The sequence below is a fragment of the Schistocerca serialis genome, chromosome 3 (assembly GCF_023864345.2).
Source record: "Schistocerca serialis cubense isolate TAMUIC-IGC-003099 chromosome 3, iqSchSeri2.2, whole genome shotgun sequence".
Lineage (NCBI taxonomy): Eukaryota > Metazoa > Arthropoda > Insecta > Orthoptera > Acrididae > Schistocerca > Schistocerca serialis.
This window is the reverse complement of record NC_064640.1, coordinates 479,049,082-479,065,285: the sequence shown is the minus strand read 5'-3', so window position 1 is coordinate 479,065,285 and position 16,204 is coordinate 479,049,082. Positions and strand designations below refer to the sequence as shown.

At 41.7% G+C, this 16,204-nt stretch overlaps 1 protein-coding gene across 1 annotated transcript in view; it reads left to right on the top strand.

Moving 5' to 3' along the window:
* LOC126470939 (uncharacterized) overlaps positions 1–16,204 on the top strand; it is a 150,185-nt gene that overhangs the window by 80,602 nt on the left and 53,379 nt on the right. Inside the window, exons 5-8 of the mRNA XM_050098990.1 lie at positions 8,506–8,583; positions 10,826–10,949; positions 14,875–14,976; positions 15,056–15,132. Of these exons, the coding sequence (XP_049954947.1) occupies positions 8,506–8,583; positions 10,826–10,949; positions 14,875–14,976; positions 15,056–15,132 (381 nt within the window). The remainder of the gene's footprint in view (positions 1–8,505; positions 8,584–10,825; positions 10,950–14,874; positions 14,977–15,055; positions 15,133–16,204) is intronic.

The following is a 16,204-nucleotide window of genomic DNA, read 5'->3' as shown; positions in this document are numbered from 1 at the left end:
ATATCTCGATAACACGAATAGAACACTTTTGGCTTAAAAACATCCTTTTGGTGTGTGATGATTGTTCCAGAAATGTTACTCCATATCCCAACAACTCCAGCAGTGTATCACACGTCCCGAGGACGGACAAAATTCTGAACGTAATTGTAGCTGTGTTCTGCTTCCGCAGCAGATGATTGACATTGAAGATTATCATCAATCCTCAGTAACACAAGTCATACTGTAAGGAATTTGTGAGAAGGTGGATATTCTGGGTTTTATTTCAGTTGAGAGAAATCCTATCAGTAATGAACCATGGACTGATTCCCCCGATGCGTTATTTGTGTTGTTATTCAATATTTTGCTTGAGTCTGTAACAACTGCGCTTATGACTTGATAAATAAATGGTAAAAATTTAAGGAAGGAAAAGAAAGAAGGATACGCATCAACGTCCCGTCGGCGGCTCAGTCAATAGAGGCGAAGCACAAGCTTGGATTGGGAAGGTGTAAGTAGGAAATCCTCTTTATCCTACACAAACGATAAATTCTGATATTAATAGTGCAATAAAACATGTGCAATATTGAATTGTGTCTAACGAACAAGTACGTTTAGAGAGCATCGCTAGCTGTGCCTATGTCCTCTCTTCAGAAGCAGCAGTGAAGTATTTCATCCTTACGAGTGACGAACACAGATAGGAAACAACTGACGGATAAGATGTGAGGAAATCTGAATATCAAGACAGTTAATAGCAAAAGACAACCACGTGTCTTCTTTATTCATAAGTGCAAGTTTCCAACAATGAACTGACTCGTAGCACAGAAAGTTTAGTATTTCCAGAACAATGTGACTTGCCCTTTCGTTATTGTTATATCTGTACGCATAATCTGGTCCATACGTTTTCTACGGTCCGTTTTGTTGCCCTTCGTGGCAAGCCATCCTGGGCCTACATTCCAGCAAGATAATCCCCACCTGCACACGGCGAGAGTTTCTACTACTTGTCTTCGTGCTTGCCAAAGCCTACCTTGGTCAGCGAGGTCCCGGATTTGTCTCCATTTTGGAACTTCTGGAGAATTGTGGGCCGAGCCATCCAACAGTCTCGGGATTTTAAGGATCTAATAAGCCAGTTGGACATAATTTGGCACTATATGCTTCAGGAGGACATCCAACACAGCTACGAATCAGTGTAAAGCCGGGTAATTGCATGCATAAGGGCCAGAGGTGGACCAACGTGTTATTCGCTTGCTTGATTTGTGAAGCTCTTTCTCCTGAATAAAACATCCATTTTTTTCTAAAATTGTAGCATTTGTTTTTCAGTTTATGTACATCACATTTACTGATCTCCATCCCATTCGCATAATTACTTCATGGTGTAACTTTTTGTTTCTTAGAGTATATTATAAACTAGCAGTTGCCCATGGCTATGCTCGCATATCAGTAGCTCTATTCTGATAGGTGATCATGAGTACATAAGCTGTTGTACGTACAAAAGTGTCAACTGCCCTCACGTATCTATCTGTCCTAATTAGCATAGATGATCAGATAGTGATGTGCACCTCCCTTTTTCCACCCACCCAGGACCCCACTGCCCCAACGGATGACGTGGCATGCGAATTGTTGCTGCTTAGTAAGTTTTTATATAATTTATGTTCACTGATGTAAAAAAGGCATGTCCCATTCACTATTAAACATTCTTAGGTACCTTTTTTTAATCTTCTGTCCACTTTCTAAAGTATCCTATATTATTCCGCAGATCCTAGCTACCTCTATACCAGATATCATCGAAATCGATTCAGTAACTGAGTCGTTTTAACAATGTTAGTATGGAAGTATCAACTAAACAAATAGAGATTGCAGAAGCGCTCTATTCATTACATTTATCATATTATGTAGATAGTTTTCGAGTTATTCGAGAGAATCGCGTTTGAAGGTAACTTTCATACGTTTTACTTGGTTAATTCGAGAACTGCTGCCTATAGCGAATATGTGTCCCAGAACAAAATTTAACTACATTAAATTTCCTATAAAAATGTCCTTTTATTTCTTCTGTGGGCGTAACAGGTTGCATACAGTCACTGAGAGAATATGAAAATCTTGCACATTGTATTTGAAAGCACTGCAGGTAGCATAAAACCCATAGGCAGGGGCAGCTGAGTCATCCTGTATCAAGTAGTGCACATCTGTGTGTATGTTAGGAATCTTCTCTCAAAGCCCTGGATCGATTTAAGCCGGATTTAGCACAGAAACAGCAGGTCTCATAAGTATCTGCAGTAGGAGCAGAGATTAGGCAAGAACATGCTTTCTTTTTCAGCTTCTATTGTGTGGAAACTGTATCAGCCTGCCAAATCAATTTGCTTTACAGGACAGCCTACATGTCATGGGCAAGAAACTGTTTTCCAGGCCCCCAACATTTAGGCTGCCCTGCACGAAAGGCATGTTGTGCTGGAGTAGTATTCAACTGCTGTAAGTTAGGGACAAATAAATGATTATCAAGCCCCAGATGTGTACCCTGCCCTGCATGACATGAATGGTGTGAGAGTAGTATCAGTTTGCTTCATTCAACTTTTTTACAGAGGCCACATGTGCCAATGAGCATGACTCAGAACAGGCTGAGATGGACAGAGGAGGGCATGGACAGAGTGAGGGGAGAAGAAAATGAACAGACGTAGGGGAAGAGGGGGATATGTGTAAGGTGGGTCGAAGGTGTGGTGGGCAGGTGGAAAAGGAAGATGGGGAAGTGGAAATGGTAAGAGACTGCGGCAGGAGGATATGGTCAGAAGGGGGGAGGTAACATTTGGTCAGAGAGAGGGGGTGGAGGAAGTGCACTAAGAGGGGGGAGGAGAAGATGGACAGTTAGAGAGAGTGGGGAGGGGGAGATAGGAAGGTAAAGATGGGAGGATGAGGTCGAGAGACAAAGGGAGGAAGAGGTGGACACAGAGAAGGGGAGGAGGAGATATGTTCAGTATAAGTGTCGAATGTATACCATGGTGAAGTCACGGGCAGAACGCCAGTCAACCAATAAAAGCATTTTCACGAGTATGATACAGTTAGAGCATCCAAGAATAAACACCTTTTTCAAAGAGTAAATATGTTTCCTTATGTCATCTTATATTACGAATCAGATTTTGATCATATAAAGCCTGTATGTTCCCCCAAGCTATGCTCAAGTTACATGTGAAAACCGCATGAAAATTCATCTTGTATTATTTGGAGATTAGCGTATTGCAACGGACCAACAGACACGACGGTTTTACAGTTTCATTATTAGTATGTAATATAGAAGCGTATGTATTAATGTATCTTCCGTATCTCCTCCTAAACCACTGAATCTATTTCAAGCAAAGTTTGTACACGTATCACTTAACTGGCTTGAATGATAAACTATGACTGTAAGAACCAGCTACCTCTCAACGGGTTGTCGTGTGGCTGGAAAAGAAGCGTAGTTCGTGATACGCAAATAGCCAGATTATATTCATCGACTGTTTGAGAATAAGAGCACTTAGTAACTCTCAACTAACTTAACACATCATTTCGAACATTTTCGAGAATTTTTGTCGCTGACACCCACTTCACTGTTCATGCAGTAGAACTTCCGCATCAGGCAGGACTCTAATTTATTATTCATTTACTATATTAGCGAGAATTTTGCGCAACTTATTTATGAATAACAGCGAATGTACTCGAAAAATATATCACTGTACGACGCGCAATTCAGGAGATACGACTTCATAACTACTACGATGCTTGAAAAACTGCCGCACCATGCATGACGTTTTAATTTATTACTAATTTACTGGTAACTATCAGCAGCATATCTCCTAGACGGTATCCAGATATACCGCTTGGTGTACTTGCCAAATTATATCATCGTACGAAACAGTTCAGGAGATGTGACGTCATAGACATTGAACAGACTGAAAACGAAACAACAGGGCGAAATTCACAAGAGCTACTGGTGAAATGTGTGCACAAATATGTGTGAAATTTGTTAAATATGTGTGACATATGGCTATGTGGGCAAGGCGGTGCATTAAGAGCTCTTCCTGAACCGCTGGATTGATTATTGCCAAACTTGGCACACATGTTACTTCCTTTCTGCAAAGAAATATTGTAATGTAAGAACCAGCATCTTCCTTTGTGGTGTGGGTGGTCTTAACGTGTAGAGAGAAGTGGGAGGAGCAGATGGACAGACGGAGAGGGGGAAAGAAGAGATAGAGAGAAAGAAGAGGAGAGGGAAATGCACAGAGATACAGAGGAAGAGGAGATGGAGAATGAGTGTGGGGAGAGAGGAAATGGGCAGAAAAAGGACGTGGATAGAAAGAGGAGAGATGACGAGACGGACAGAGAGAGTTCAGAGAAGCATGTGGACAAGGAGAGGGCATAGGGATATATGGACAGAGACAGGGGGGATCGGGGGGGGGGGGAGGAGAAGATAGACTATTAGAACTCCAATAAATACATCTACGGGCAACACTGGGTACTCAGCTAGTTAACACATGCACTGATAAGCGAAAACACTATGATCACTGCCCAACGCAACGCTGCATGCCGCTTGGAGGCGTTGCCGACACGTGACATGGTAACAAAAGTATGTAAGCGGAGCAGACACGGACAGCGGATCACCCTAGCAAAGATATGGGCTGTAAATGGGGAAATTCATCGAGATAAGTGCCTCTGACAAATGGCAGATCGTTATCACTCAGAGCTTGTGAACGATTACCTCGAAAACGGCGAAACTTGTCGAATGTTTACGTGCTACTGTCGTCATAATCTTTGGAAGGAGGCAGAAGGACAGTGAAACTACCACTAGGTGCTAAATGATTGGCTGTCTACTACTCTTCGCAGAACGTGGGGTTAGGAACCTTGTCTGCATCTGTAGGACAGATGGTGATCTGTGGCATCTCTGCCGAAAGAGATGCACGCACAAGCGTTTCGGAGCACACCGTTCATCGTATGTTGTTGAGCATGGAGCTCCATAGAAGACCACTCCTACGTGTTCACACGTTGATCCAACAACGTCGTCAGTTACTATGGCAGTAGGCAGGGGACCATCATGATTCGACCGTCGATCAGTGGAAATGTGTTGGCTCTTCGGGGGAATCATATTTTTGCTACACTAGGTTGATGGTCGTCTCTATAAACGCCGTCACTGAGGTGAACGACGGCTCGAAATAAGTAGCGCGCCACGGCCACAGGCTGGTGGGAGCAGTAGTACACTATGGAAGACATTCTCCTGCGCCTGTGTGGGCCCTGGTGGTAGAAACCGAAGACATGCTGACAGCCTCGAACCATCAGCAGTGTAATTGTCCGTGTCTCGGAGCCGGAACTGTGCTACAGTGGTTTGAGGAGGAGCATTATAGTGAACTCATGCTGATGTCTCGGCGACCAAAGTCCTGATGTAAATCCTAAGGAACCCGTTTGGGTCCTTATCTGGTGCCATTATCGCTTACGCAAATCATTGGGTCCACTGGGGGCCGAACAGGCACAATAACGCTAGGTTCGGCGTGGGGCGGCGGTAGGGTGAGTGGACTGCTGTAGCCTGTTGTGGGGTTGTGAACAACTGAGGGCTACGGTGGGGACGAAACCTCTCCGTCGTTTCTGGGTCCCCAGTTCCCTACAATACAACTTGACTTTGTCGTTCAGGAGGCTTCAGTGCCACTGAATAATAAGCCATAAATTCCCTCTGTAGTTACAAAGTCACTAGTGAAATAGCAGTATTGCCTCAAGACTGCTCTAGTAGACTGCCTATAGTTGCATCAATACTCTTCTTTATATTCACGTATTCAGACAAGTAGTACTCACTGCTTCAAATCCAGGCACCGAGTAATATAACATGACTTGTTTGAGGAAGGAGAGACACACAGCAATCAGACCCAACCCAGTTAGTTTTTATTACTCTTGCGTATCTAGATTTCGGTTATAAATAGCCATCTTCAGTCCATTTGATTTACAATCCAACCAATTCGTGGCAGTACTTTTCACCATGCGATGTTACTGGAGTATAGGCAGAAGGAAACAACGTCTGCTAGGTGTGTGCCGCTCCTTCCTTATAGTGTACTGTCGCTGTGTGCAACAGTTCCTTATGGAGTTGGTTAACAACTTGTTTAGTTTATAGCTGTGTCTGTAAGGCGTATGGTAAGGTAAAGAAACATGCAAAATACTGAGTGCACAGTCAGTGTCTACTAATGATTGGGAAATCGGTCTGATGGTCATATCGTCATTTTCCATAAAACTGCTAGCGTTCTCATATAGCGTTATTTTCGGGACCAATGCTAGTTTCCTTCCGGGGCTGACTCAGTTGCAAATGTTGTTTCCTTTAATCTCGTGTTTTCCGGTAATATTACTATTTATTCAACACTTGAGAGCTGCTACATTAAGCGAATGTGGATTACGACGTTATTGGCAGTTGAAAGCTACTCTGCTGGCTGAGGAGGACACACGGACGGACTTTGAATGATTGCATGACTTAATAACATTTCCCACGCCGCTCGAAGTTGATAACTTCCTGAGAGGTTGTATCTACTCCGCCTGTTAATTATAACCGTGGTCTTTTGCTTTTCATCTCGTGAACAGTTTCTCGCATATTCTTCTGGAATATTCATTCCTGCTGACTGAGGAGGCAAACGTTTCAACACTCGACTACCTGTTCACACTCATCGTAAGGCTCGGGTACAGCGAGGTTTGAGGTCCATGTTAAGTACCCGTTTCGCTCAAGTTGTTTTATGCGTTTTCGCTTAGCACGTCCCTATCCATTTACCTACCCTTTCTGCAAGAAATATAGTCAGCATTGACTCCAGCAGTCTGCAAGTCGTCCAAAGTACCTTTTGTTCCAGATCGTGAAGCTACCTAACCTTGTGGCGAAGTGAAGTCAAGATAAACAAGAGTTCTGATGCAGGTTATGAAAATAAAAAATTAAAGTAAATAAACCTCGTGGTTTGCTCTTTCCCACCTCATCAATTATACAAGACATCATCATCGATTCATTCGTGTGACGCTTCCCGCTGCGTGAACTTGACGTAACACAAACGTTCCTAACCATACATGGTGCTGCCGGACCTACGTTTAGTACAGCGTCGGAATCCAGACGTTGGGAGAAGGCCACACGATAAACTTTCACACCGTAAGAAAACATAAAACTTGTACTGTGTTTTATATAGTTATATTTATAGCAAAATATTAAAATGTTACTTAATAGATAATGTTACAAAGATCTTGTCGGCAGTTATCTGGAACCTAGGTTACAGGAAGTCTGTTTGAAGCCAATGACTCACCATTCGTAAGTGGAAACGTTAACCTGTAACAGAAACAAATGGCACCTATTACTTTTGGCAGTCCCTGTTCATCACAGAGGTCGCAGCGATATGGCAGCACTGTCTAGATGGTATGGAGATTTCTTATTATAAGTGAAACTCTCCGCCTCCAAAATAGGCTGCCTCTAGACTTGTTACAGAAGCAATATTAACGCGAAGTTCAGCCTGGTGGCTATTTCCTAAACTACAATACACTTTGACAGAAAATTTTTTTTTGAGTCGATGAGTGAGACTAAGGAGATTTTGACGTACCATTTCATGAAACAACAGAAAGAAAACACTATCAGCTATGTAGAAGTAAAAGTAATTTGAAGACTAAATAAATTAATCTGACATAAAAGGTAGAAACTTCGTTACAATATAAAATTTCGATTTCAATATATAAGTAACATATAGTTTTAAGACATACCTATTTTGTTTGTTGCAAACATTGTTCTACGATGCTGCTTAATAATTAATTATCGGTTAGTTTAAGGAGGAAATGTGGTTTGGATTCTACTGGCTATCCCTTCTAAGAGTCTTCAGGTGCATTTCCTCAAGGTTTCGGTAATATATATATTTTCAGTCTCATTTTTGAAATGTGTAGCTGGAGTAAGCCCATACACTACTGCTAATCATGCCTTTCATGCAACGCACAGTGTCGACGGAATGCGTTAATGTGTTACCCGTTATGAACAAAATGTTAAATAGGAATATTCCGTGACCATTCGATACAGTGGTTCCAAATTAGTATAGTGAGATATACGTTTTAGCTATATGTATTAGTAGTTACAGCAAAACACGCGAAGTAACGAGTACTCCAACAGCGACTGAGCAGCACTCCTGCCTGGAGGTAGCAGTCAGCGTGGGCGAGGACGGTGCCATCGCTGCTGGCGTACCAGCTATTCTTCGTGTTTTATTGCCCCTGTTAATATATAGCGATAAAACGAATATCGCACAAGGCTAATGTGGGAACCCTCTACCGAATATGCACGTGAGCTTCCGCTTTAAGAGTCATTTTGTTTATAACGGGAAACAACCCAACGCTTTCGGTCGACAGTGGAAGACCCGATGAGTAGTATTTGTTTGGCCTGACTCCAGCTACACACTGCTAAAACGTAATTGCAAATATCTGTCAATACTTCAGAGAAAATGTGCACGGTGACTCCTATGAGGGACGACCTGTATATCATGTCGTTCGTGACGCATATACTGCAATGATAAATATCCCATGTTGCAGGTTAATACTGACAAATGTGTGGAATCATCCGAGGAAGAAAAAGGTGACGAAACAGGAGAGGAAAAGGAGGTGATAAAGGTGCGCACCACATGGCATTTAATTGCATTGTAACGCTTTTAATGTTACTCAACACACACTAAATAAATCGTTTCTCTAGTTTTAAAAATCCTGGAAATATCAGATAACAATGATTATGGTTCACATAAGTAAATGAATATCCATAATTAATATGCTAATTACTTGGGCTTCTCATTTAGTCTACACTGAGCCTCATTTTTTAAAAATATATTTCTATTTAGTACCCATTGACTGTAACTAATTACTTTCGTTTCGAAACAGGAATGGTAACAAGCGACTTTATGAAATATACACAGTGGGGCAAATAAAAGCGACCTGGAGAACAGAGTTCCAGGGTACAAAAATACAAAGCAGGGGAAAGTAAATACAGTACTAACCTGACTATAGCTGATGTTGAAAGTGACCTCCATTCATCTCTTGGCACGTTTGGTCCGTGTCAGCAAGTTGCTGAAGACGGATCGAAGCTGGACTGCTGGAATTGCTGTAGTCTCATCCCAAATGTTCTGCTGCAGTTCTTGAACACAACGAGGGTTGTTGCGACACGCCTTAGACCTGAGGACTTCCCACACATTGTAATCGCACACTGACAGATCAAGTGACCTGGGTGGCCAGCTAGGACCGCGACAAGACTGACCTCTGCTAAGAACTCTGTCAGGCGTGAAGATTGTGCAAACGTGCTCCAACGTTCGGCAGGCTGTTTAGGTAGTTGCTCCTTTAATTTGGAAGTAACGGGGTTGTGGTTATAGGCATACATTTACGTCCAATCGTATCCACTTGTCCGGACCACTTTTATTTGCCCCACCCTGTACACTGCCATTACAGCTGTAATAGAGATAATTTTTTAATCCCAAAATTTTTTACAGGGCTCTAATTTACTTGCAGCGCAGAATGAACAGACAAGTATGTTCTTTTTACCAACAAATATGTCTTACATTTAAATAAAATTAATACTAAATATTTACATTAATTGTTAATAATTTTTTTTAAAAGTAGTGATTTGTCTAGGTGAAACATGCAACTAGTCACTATTCTTAAATTTTGATACTATATTTTCAGTACCATCAACTGGTTTTCGAGTCTCGTAGGCTTATCATCGGATGGAAGCGTTACAGGAACATTAACAGTACCATGAGCAGCTAGACTCTATGGTCGTTGTGCTGGCGTAAATAACAGAAATATAGTTTTCATGACAGACGCCATGTTAGTAGACGACAACTATCGACAAGTTTACAATAGTCTGTAAGTTACCAGAAACACGTACAGTTCCCAAAAATCACAGCCTAGTTAAAGAAGATACCGATCATACTTAATACACTTAACAAGAATGCAGTTACGTAAGGAATCAAAACAAAAAAACACACAATAGCTTTCAAAATTAGAAGTATACAGTCTAGACTGTCTTTCTCACACACTGTATCGTACAGGAACTGTTGCTTGGCATGAGCGTGAGAAAATACACAAGAGAATCGGAGCGAAATGAGCGCTAATAAAAAAGTGGCTCTGAGCACTATGAGACTTAACATCTGAGGTGATCAGTCCCCTAGAACTTAGAACTACTTAAACCTAACTAACCTAAGGACATCACACACATCCATACCCGAGGCAGGATTCAAACTTGCGACCGTAGCGCTCGCGCGGTTCCTGACTGAAGCGCCTAGAACCGCTCAACCACATCGTCCGGCTAAGCGCTAATAGTTTCGAATTTCATTGACGTCGCAGGAATACAACAGTAAGTTATTTCATAGCCTTCGATTCACGACAAAGACAGAAATTTTGAGGCGTATTCATGGAGCCATATTTATGAATCAAGATGAGTAAAACGAGGATTTAGGTTTTCAGTGAATTTCGTAAATCTTTCACGCGAAATTCGTTCCCCATCCTTGTTCAGTCTGAACTTACGTTGCATCTTTGGTAACCTCGTGCTCTAAGGGATTTTAAAAGCAAATCATTGTTTTTTTCCTTCAAAATATTCTAATCCTTATTTCTTGAGTAAAGAAAGTAGCAAGCTATAAATGATACGCTAATAAAACGCGCCAGACCAAAAGTCCTTTGAGGTATCTAATCTTTGCTTCATTTATCTGCAATGTGTTATAAACCAAAATAGCAATTCACTAAGAACATTCCGATATTTCAGCACCTATTATTCTCAGTTTATTCTTATTTTTAGCACATGATTAAATAATTGTTTAAGATACTTAATCCCTTAGTGATACATATTTATTTGTTTTCTTTTTCTGCATAGCCGCAGTACAGAAAGATCTGGGAACTAAGAGCAACGCTCGAAGAGGACGAGGAGCTTGAACATCTCGTCTCTCCGCTGCCGAAACCACTCAATTTGTATAACCCTTCACCTGTTCAGTCCCCAGGTAAGAGAAATATACGAGTTTTCTTAAATGTGTAGTCCCAATATTCTAAACCACATTCAGTTAGTCTGTTTCTTTTGCGCTACTGACCAACACTTGAATGTGTTATGAGACATTTCGTGCTGCGTGTTAGATGCAATTCTACAAGCACCAGTTGCCTCTCAGCAGCTCTCAGAATACACTAACGTACGTACAGATTGAAAGATACAAAGTAAATGCTACGAATGAATTTAACCTCAAACGACGCGTAAAGCAGTATAGCAGCTATGTGACCGGAAAGTTCTGTTGTATGCAAATCAATGTCACTTAATAGCTTCCAAACGAAGTGGTTCAGAATCGTGAACGAGAGTTGCAGGTTACCCCGTCAGTAACGAGATGTGCCATTTATGAGTGACAATGAGATCGAACGGGACAGTGATAGAGCTCTGAAAAAAGAATTCGTCATACAGCCGAATCTCTGCTTAAAGGGTTCGCCTATAAACCTGTTGGAGAAGGTTCCCCACTAGATACAGGACTTCATTTATTCCATGCCAAAACGTTCGGGGGCTGTGATTGCAACTTCGTGGTTGAACGCCATACATCATACATAACGTATAGTTCTTTACTCCTGTTCATTGGCGTAACGCCATGTACCTAATCTGTCATACATGGTTCATTTCAGCCAAATGTATGTTTCTTGCTGTTACAATTTCTGTGAACATTTGTGTAGTGGCAAGCAAACAGATCGAAGTTGCAACCTACGGTAACAGTGTAATCTACGAAACAGGTGTAGCCACTATTGTTGCCCAATCTCTCAAATGCACAGCGAGGTACTCATACGACGATCCTCACGGCATATGTGTCTTAGAGGACCGAGCTCAACCGACGTCGGGAATTAACCATGTACTTCTACGTCCGTGTTTTTCGAACAATTTATTCGTAGTTCATTTTAAAACAATGCCTGATAGTTGGTTTCTTTTTTATTCAGGAGTTATGATATAGTATATACCGAGTGTTTCAAATTCCTATTACAGGCAGCTAGTGTCAGGAGAGGGGACGTAGTAGATAGTCTTGGCCAGAAACCCATGTCCGAAATTGCGTCTTGTTGATATAAAATAATTGTGAAGATCGTATCATGTTCAGAACTCCCGTTTCACCAAATGCATATAAAATGAGAAGTGGGCATCGTCGTCAGTCCCTGTTATAAGTATGACATCACATACCATTTTCGACAGATTACAAGAACAGCTGCATGAAAGTGGTACGTTCGCAACTGAGATGCTTGACTGTGAGGCTCCACAGTCACTCTGTAGTCTTGATTTGGAAGAGGACGTCATTCGTTATGTAGAAGAGAACCCGGCAACGAGGACCCGAAACAGTAACCATGTCTTGGGCTCCTGTAGAACACACAGGTCAGAGCTCCTTGTGTCCGCTGTATGTGTGCTGTGAAGCGAAATATTTAAAAATGGTACTTTCACGAACATGGGTTCCTTACTAAAACTTTGTTTACTAAGCACTCTCCGCAACACGTAAACACATGAAATAGGAATTTTGATATGAGCAGCAAGCACCCTCTCTTACTGGCGATTTCTTCACTCGTACACCGAAAAGGCAGAGCATTATGACCACTGCCCACCGCGAGGTGGTGGCGTTGCGGCCACTTGGCACGGTAAGGTATGGGCCGCAAATGGGAAATCTAATGAGATAAGCGTCTATGGCAGACGGCAGATTATTATTACGCAGAGCTTGTGAAGGACTATCTCGGTAATGGCGCAGCTATTGGAATATTTACGGGCTACTACTGTCCTGATCATCTACGGGAAGAGGTAGAACGACACTGAAACTACCACTAGACACTAAATGGTTGGACGTCTACAACTCTTCGCAGAACGCGGGTTTCGGAGGCTTGTCTGCTCTGTAAAGGAGGATAGATGGTGATCTGTGCCATCTCTGCAGAAAGATCACAGACCTGGGGTACGCACAAATGCTTCTGAGCACACCGTTCATCGTACATTGTTCAGCATGGAGCTCCACAGCAGACCACCCCTACGTGTTCACATGTTGACCCAACAACGTCGCCGTTACTATGACAGTGGACACGGGACCATCATGATTCGACCGTCGATCGGTGCAAATGTGTTGGCTCTTCGGGTGAAGCACATTTTGGCTACACTAGATCTATGGTCGTCTCCATGAACGCCGTCATCGAGGTGAAAGGCTGCTCCAAACATGTAGCGCACCACGGACAGAGGCTGATGGGAGCAACATTATGCTATGGGACCTGTGGTAGTAATCGAAGACTCACTTACAGTTGCTGATCACCTGCATCCTTTCTTGCTTGATGTGTTACCCGATTGCAGTGTCATCTTTCAGCAGTATAATTGTCCTTGTCTCGGATAAATAAAAATGGTTCAAATGGCTCTGAGCACTATGGGACTTAACTTCTGAGGTCATCAGTCCCCTAGAACTTAGAACTACTTAAACCTAACTAATCTAAGGACATCACACACATACATGCCCGAGGCAGGATTCGAACCTGCGACCGTTGCGGTCGCGCGGTACCAGACTGTAGCGCCTAGAACCGCTCGGCCACTCCGGCCGGCTGTCTCGGATCCAGAACCGTGCTATAGTGGTTTAAGGAATATTATAGTGACCTCACGTTGAAGTCTCGGCGGTCAAATTCACCTGTTGCAAATCCTGTGAAACCCATCTGGGTCGCTATCAGGCACCACCATCGCTTACGCAAATCATCGGCCCGTTATTTACGCGAATTACATGACCTGTGCGTAGACGTCTAATGCCACATTCCTCCACAAACGTAGCAACGAACTGTAGGATCCCTGATACGCAAAATCTGTGATGTATTTCGTTCGAAAAATGGACAAACACATTACTAAGCAGGTAGTACTAATTTTTTGGCTCATCAGCATATGTATTCCGCCAGCCACAGGGTGAAGGCGAAATTAATCAGGCACTGAAATCATATTCGCGTGGACGGTCAACCTGTTCGTTGATAGGACTTGAATACCTAATCTGACATTGTGTGATGGAATACATATTGCTTACAACCTTTCTGATCGCACATCCTTGCAGATTATGAAAAACTCAAGAGCCACGGATTTACAACTCTTTAAGGGATAATGTGGCCGAGAAAGTAATTTTAAAGGTGTTTACTGCAGTGTGCGACAAATGATATTTATTTTTCACGCTTTCAGAAGCAAACGGGGTCTATGAACTATAAAACTGAAGGTCATACGTGTTAAAAGTTCCATGGAACGTCGCTACTCTAAGGAAATAAATGAGACTTCAGATCTGTTTAAAATAAAAGTATTTTCAGCGTGGAAACTGGCAGCTGTTACTTAAGAGAAAGACCTACACAAAAACTTTATCAGGATCAGGAATTTTCCTGCCTTGTCTACCAATGCCTTTGTTTTGATTTTCTTTGGATGACGTTTTGCACAAGGAGCGTAATTGTAATTTAGAGCTACTCGTGGAAAACGATGTTTAATGAACACTGTAATCTGCAAGATATTTTTTAAATACAGATACCAATTTAGCTGTATTACGTGTGCATTTTTAAACCTTAGTTTACAATTACTTGTTGCTAGGAGGAATGTAACATTGACGTTTTATCTTATCTTTTTACACATTGATATAAGTTAGATTATATTCTGTATTTAGATAACTGAAATTTAATTTTTACCTAATTTAATGAATAATTTAGTACTTTCCTGATGTTTAACATCGAAGATTAACGTACAAATAGAGAACAAAAGCTGTAGATAAAGTTGATCTATGAGAAATATTTTCAGGTACTTTTTCAACGCCCGAAGAAATATTTTAACTATTTTCTAATCATTCACCGTTTTATTGTGTTTATTTTGTCAAGTACCTCGTTTTCATTCTTTTGCTTAAATTATCAGTATCAGTGATCATAATTTTTTTTCAGAAACGGAGACTGCGTATGAACATGACGACACTTTGCCAAGATGTAGGTCTTCTTTCAGCTGCTGGCCGTCCCGTGCATCAGTACCACCTCTGAGACTAAATCGTAGGTATCTCTTCTATACCGTTCTTTATCGTTGACTTTAATGTTTTAAGTATCTTAAAACATAAATTTTAATTTCCAGGACGACCACAACACAGGGGTAATCAGGCCAGCCCTGCTGAACCCGACAGTGAGCCTCAAGGAGCATTTGAGCTGCAGGTTAGTACTATTCCGTCAGATGTCGGAGAATATCTGTTTTAATGACTCATCACATGAGATGAACACTAAGGCAAGGTGAAAATTTCCCAATCTGGTAAGAAAGTACTGTGTTTCAGGGATGAAAATGAACTTGCTTTTCGAGGTAGCACTCGCGCGGTTAATGCATTTTATCGGAGTTTGAGCTCTGACGTACAGTTCTGGATGGTTTGCAAAATACCTGACTACCGAGCTTCTCCACTGAACTCAAAACATTTACCCACCAACAATTTCTTCAGATATGGGTTTAGGTGGAATTCGGGTCATGCGGCATCTAATGAGTAAGGCGCACAACGCAACAACTGACACCTCGAATACTTGTGTTTTTCCACTGCCAAATCACGTGTAACAACATCGTTGCAAGGAAAGTTTCTCTTCCTGCTCAGTCCCCTTCTTATATATTATTTTAAATACTGTTTGTAAACAATGTTTGCATAGTGGGCCTATTCATTTTACCCTTTTCAAGGTAGTCAATTAGAAGACTGTCTAGTATTTTGGAAAACAATGGCAGATTAAGTCAACTTCTTCTTTTCTAGTACAGGGACATCGACTTCCACCCAGTACTTTGATTAATTGTTTGTTCCTGGCATGAAATTGATCGTAGTAAAAAACGTGAGTACAGAACAGTTTATTTCTAAGCAAATAACACAAATTAAAATTGGTTAAGCGTTGCTGAGAAATCAAGTTTTGCATTTGCCTTTAACAAATGCGACACCCACCTTGTGCAAAAATATTACCCATATAAGGCATCTTCTCAATGTTTGGTGTATGTTTACAGTTGTGCCACGTCCTTCATGCGAATCATCTTCTAGAAAAGCACAGCTATGCTGAATTCAGATTCCTGTTTCTTATCCATTGAAAATTACGGAGGAGACTCCTTGCACGCCTACACCAGCTTTTTAAGTATGTTCATTGTCGACACACTGTCGCATATAAACTTTTATAACTGTATGGCTTTGAAATTCTCGGTTCCCACAAAGTTCGTAGAACAAGTGTACGTTCAAACGCGATAGAAACAAAACGCTTCGCTCTGAGT